A 5,626-nucleotide genomic window follows, 5' to 3' on the forward strand; every position below is an offset into this window, starting at 1 on the left:
CGTGACAACCGCACGCTGTACCTGCGAGGTCAGGGCGACTGGGCGCAGTGTCAGGAGGTGGTGAGGCCCTTCCTGGGCCTCCACAACGGCACCATGTCCCCCGGCGGCGTCTTCCAGGCGCCCATCAACTTCAGCAACAGCGAGTTCTACGGCTTTTCCGAGTTCTACTACTGCATGGAGGACGTGCTGCGGATCGGCGGACAGTACCACAGCGGGAAATACTCCCAGGCTGCCAAGGTGTCGCACTGGTCGCGCCACCAGTCGCATTAAAGAGACGCTTCTGGTTCGGTTTGGAGGCTTCACCTTTTTGTCTCCGCTTCGTTCAACAGGAATACTGCGCCACCCAGTGGTCAACGCTGAAGAAGCGTCTGGACAACCAGCTGTTCTCTCAGCAGGCTGACGTCAACAGACTGAAGTGAGTTGGTGGTTCTGTTGGACTGAGCATCTCTTACTAGATCAGGGTTGTCAAACATGAGGCCGTCGGCCAAAAGAAACCAGCCCACGAGAGGCTCCGATCCCGCTGCCAAACGCCGAGCAAGTTCGACAAATGTCAAAGCAAACGCTGGTTATTAAGCACATTTGTTAAGAGTAGCAAACGACACGACACCGAGGCCTGAGCTGATGTATCTCTGATGCCGCCATTAAAGATGGCAAAGTAGCATTAACCTGAAAGCCACGCTGTCAAGAGCAGTTTCTAAAAACGCCTGACGTTTCACTGTATTCTGAAGATTTAATTGAAATTGACTATGTTGAGATTGTAGCCAATTTCTGTACAAATTGTGAAAATATAGACATTTATATCAGTCTGTGCCACCACAAAGAGAACTGTAATTGTGTAGTCATCATGGCATTATTTTACCGGTTCGGCTCAGTGGAGATGAAACTCGCAGGATGAGGCTCAGAGGACAACATCCAATAATATCCAGTAAAGGTTTCATGTGGCGTCCCCACCACATGCGTCACTTCAGAATCATCAACCCCAATACTGAGCTGCTGTGAGGAGCACTTTGAAAACGTTACTCAGAAAAAATCTGCCAGCAGATGGCGCTTCAGCTCTGTGTCCGCCCCTCCGCAGGTATCAGTGCTTCAAGTCGGCCTGGATGTACGAGGTGCTGCACTCGGGTTTCCGCTTCCCCCCCGACTACCCGAGCCTGAGAACCGCCCAGCTGGTCTACGACAAGGAGGTGCAGTGGACCCTGGGCGCCATCCTGTTCAAGACCCGCTTCCTGCCGCTCAGGTGAGTCCGTCAGGCGAAAGCCGACGAGAGCTGAAGCCGCCGAACCTGCGCTGAAACCTGCGTGTCGCCGCCCTGCAGGGACCTGCAGCAGGAGACGCTGCGGCAGAACCACCCCAGCTGGCTGCGCTCCTCCTTCGTCTACAACCACCACCTGTTCTCGCTCTGCATCCTGGTGGTGGTGCTCGCCATCCTGCTGTACATCCTGCGCCTGCGGCGGATCCACCAGCGCGAGCAGCGGCAGGCCGAGGCCCTCAACCTGCTGTGGGTGGAGGAAGGAGAGGCGCTGCTCCCCTGACGAGCCGGGGAATTAAACCGCGGCTTTAAACACGCCTCAGACCTTTGGAACGACGTTCTCTCTCATGACAGGAATCAGCCACGCATCGCACCATCAAACCAAACTGTGTAAAATTTAAAAAACAAAACAAAACCAAAAAAAAAACTGGAGCATCATGGCGCAAACACCATTTTTTAAAAAGACTTTAAAAGTACCAGAGCTTCAGATTCAAGCATTTCCACATGTACTTTGGGGGGGCGATGGTGAGTCACATCTTTCATCTGGTGTCGCATCACTTTCTTTTTTTATTTAAGTTTGTTGTTTTCATGTCACTTATTTATTAATGTGTTGATGTGAAGTCTGAACCCTGCAGGAAGCTGCAAAGTCGTCGCTGTAACATCTAGTGATGTTCTTATAAATGGAACCCTCTCGTGACGTCATGTCAGCCGAAATCAGCCTGCTTATTGGCTGCGAGCCGCTAATGATCTGCTTCTGAGCTCACGAACGCCAGGCAGAACTCGACGCACCCTCTGGTGGCACAGAGCGGTAATGCAAGTTGAGTTAGTAACTTGTTAAAACGCCTTCAGAACACCGTTCGATATTTTCGGCTATTTCTGGCCGTTGAAACCGTATAGCTTCAGTCAATCCACTCAGTTTGAGCTCTGGGAGTTTGTTTACTTTTCCCAGACGACTTCCTGTTCAGGACCCACAGGCTGCGGCGGCGGCGAGACCTCGGAGGGCGGCGTTGTCGTACACAGGCGCAGCCAGATGTTTTAAAGGACCACCCGCCGTGAGACGAGGCTCCGTGTACACACAGAAAGTCTCACAAAGGATCCTTTGAGTGGGATTAGCAGAGATTTGCGGCGTGTTGATGCGAGTCCTGGATTCGGTGCACTCCATGCTACGAACACGCTAACGTAGAGATACACGGTGCTACAGGGAGGAACGCCACAGAAACAAACCATCAAACGTGTCGCCTGTGTTCCTTTACAGACACTAATGAAGCTCAAGTTTAACTGCAAAGAATTGGAAGTCGCATGAACGTTAACGATCAAACGTGTAGAACTGAATTCCAAACTCAGATTTGGTTTACTGGTCAAACTGATTCTTTTTCACGTAAATGTGATTCATTGCTTGTTCGACACCATCTTTCGGTGTGGGTAACAGAGGCTGAGTGAAATCTAAATCTTATCGGTTACTTTCAGTGGAATGCTAATCCTTTACGTTTCAGCCTCATTAGCAGATTTGCTAACTGCAATTTCTTTTTTTTCCATTTTACATGGCGGTTTCTCACGTCTCACAAACTCAGAGTGCTAATGGACGATGACTCCTCGCAGGTTTTGGCAGCCGTGAAATCGAATGAACGCTTAAAAAGATTTAAAATCTCTCTGTAAATATTCCTGCGTTTGTTTCTTTTAAAGGACATTTGAGGATCTTAAAATAGCAGCACTGTCAGAAGCTGCTGACGGCTTTAATCACGCTGTCCTAGTGGCGCCTCCCACCAACCCGTCCTCTGGAAACACCGAGCAGCTCGTATCCAGAGGAAGGTTTCCCGGACGACGGGGAGCTGCAGAGTGTTTGCATGAAGGCGCTGAGAGCAGACGAACTAAATGCAATAAGTCGGGCCGAGACGGACGCTGAACACTGATTCGCGTCTGATAAGGTTTTCTACTTGAGCGGCTTCGGAGCCGTTTCTACGAGGAGGAAATCCTCGTCGAGAAGAACGCTCTCTCTCTTCATCCTCTTTGTCTTTAGTGGTGGGTGGATAGAGGCTAGAGAAAGGCGGATCCAGGTAACCTCTAGAGCAGCTGCTCATGATTCAGACTTCTGCAATCATCCTACACTGTCTGCGTGTACCATTGGGTTCCTGTAATTTGACACCAGGCTCGTAATTGTCTGGAACTGACTTTGCATTTCCAAGATGCAGCATTGCGGGCTTGTAATTTGACCCTCTTGAGCCTCTTCATCTTGGCCACAGGTTTTTTTTTGGTTTTTTTTTGGAAACTTGTATGTAATTTAGCACCAGCCTCCTCATCCAGCTGGTTTTTACTTTGTAAAACCTACATCTTTCTGACTCCTCCTCCTCAGAGGTTTAACTGGACCAATCGGTGGCTGTTTATCCAGCCCTGGGCATTGTGCAATGTGGAACAGTTCCTTCACTGAATGAGATGCTTGATTCATTTTTTTTTTTTTTTTTTAATGAGGTACATTTGACATAAATGTGAACTGAAACAATGCAATAAAAGTCTTTTTGTAATAAAAGTGCTTCTGACTCCTATTGTTACACTTTCACTTAAAGGTATAGTAGAGGATTTTCTTCTTCCGAGTGGATCATCAAAATAACTGGTCCTCCCAATTGTCAATCATTCTGGTGATATATGACGTAAGCCCGTCGTACGTGCCCGTCCCTGCGCGCAGCTCACTCCACACGGTCCTCATCATGCCGGTGGCCGACCCGACGCATTATTCTGGGACATTTTTACACAGTTTCACCCCCTCTGGTGCAAATCTTCTTGTAAAGTGAGCTTATGTGAGCGATGCCGACTTATGACTTGTAAACAGAGCGTGCACGAGGAGAACTGGGCTCGTGCATGTCTCTCGCACGCGTTTTAGTAGGCGTTCCGTCTCGGGAGCAGGTACAGCGTTGCGCATGCGCACTTTTTTCAAACGGTGGAGAGGGCGGTTCTTTCCTAAAATTCCTGAAAATCCTCCTGTATACCTTTAATTCCTGACAGAGATTTAAAAAAAAAAAGTGTGTAAAATTGGAACACAACTTTACTCAATAGTCATGATTACAGCACAGACAGACGGATATCTGCCATTCTGGTCTTGATATCTTGTATATTGATATAATTAATATACCATTGGCACATATACACTGTTTTTAGTCATCCTTTAATGTAATTTTAGGAATTTTGACACTTTGTTTCCACCTTCTCTTGAGTTTCACAGCTACTTTGATCGATATCAATGGAATAACTAAAGGTTTAAATAGAACCAGAGTTTCCTCTGTTCTCTGAGATCTGATCGTCAGTCTTCAGACGGCTTTTATCTGCACTAACGTTCTCCCATCAGAGCCATCCACAATCAATTTAGACTGAAATTTCTTCTGGGTGTCTTCTTGCGCTAATTAAACCTCCTGCTTCACCGTTCTTGGATGCTTCCTGCTGCGCCAGGGAACCCCAGCAGAGACGGAGCGGATTCGTCCTCTCGGAGGAGGAGATCAGACCGACGCTCTCGCTGCTTTTCAGCTGCTCTTACAGACGTTATTAAATGTTTCTGTTTGATCGTTTTATGATCCTCAGATGAGCTGCGAACGATCAGAACCTGGTTCAAGGACTCGGTATTAAACAACCCAATAAAATGCAGCTTCTTTTCTCTTTGCTGCAGAAGTGAGTGCAGTCGATCTTTGAGAAAAAGGTCTCGTGGGAGTCTCGAATGTGAAATGAATGATTTCCTCTGTGGGGTTGATTGTCTGCAGGTGCTGTAGATTCCAAACAGCTGCGAGTCCGTGCGGGACCAAAGCAACCTTCAGACTCGGCTTGTAAACACTTTGTAACACACTGAAGGAGTCTTGGAGAAATCCGTCACAGAAACCACCGGCAGCTCCACTAACTACTGCGGTTAGGTGGAACAAGAGAGCGACGGCTCCAATTTGACCTCCAGGGGAAGAAATATTGCAGTCAAAGTGGATTTTAAAGTAAGATCGACCTCTTTGTAATGAAAACAGCTTAACAGAGTTCAACTGCTACTTAAAGCAAATCTGTACTCATCCAGAACAAAGCACGTAGATCCAGAGAGGGCAGTTAACTCTTTCCAGAAGGACACATGGCGGGGAAAAAAAAAAGAAAAAGCCAGATTACCGTCATCAGTTTTACTCCATTCGTCTTTTCGCTGAGCGTTGATTCCTGGTTTTCTTTGCATGTTACAGATTCATAGTGTCATCTTTCAACATAGTGAATGTACACCCACAAACACTTTTCATCCCAGCTGTCCTGTGGTGTGTGAATTGGTTAAGGTGACTTGAAGTGGAGGAAAGAAAAGAATTCATGTGAAATACATTCCCCATGATTGGAAATGACAGAACAGCAAGTAACGCCCTCCCAATAAACCCA

At 47.5% G+C, this 5,626-nt stretch overlaps 1 protein-coding gene across 1 annotated transcript in view; it reads left to right on the plus strand.

Moving 5' to 3' along the window:
* LOC308145849 (ectonucleoside triphosphate diphosphohydrolase 7-like) overlaps window positions 1-3,943 on the plus strand; it is a 12,156-nt gene extending 8,213 nt beyond the window's left edge. The window contains exons 10-13 of the mRNA XM_080517429.1: window positions 1-237; window positions 330-415; window positions 1,076-1,237; window positions 1,316-3,943. The exon at window positions 1-237 is cut by the window's left edge and continues 85 nt beyond it. Of these exons, the coding sequence (XP_080373555.1) occupies window positions 1-237; window positions 330-415; window positions 1,076-1,237; window positions 1,316-1,532 (702 nt within the window). The 3' untranslated portion in view covers window positions 1,533-3,943. The remainder of the gene's footprint in view (window positions 238-329; window positions 416-1,075; window positions 1,238-1,315) is intronic.
* The last annotated feature ends 1,683 nt before the right edge of the window (window positions 3,944-5,626 follow it).

This window comes from Blennius ocellaris, assembly GCF_963422515.1.
Source record: "Blennius ocellaris genome assembly, chromosome: 3".
NCBI lineage: Eukaryota > Metazoa > Chordata > Actinopteri > Blenniiformes > Blenniidae > Blennius > Blennius ocellaris.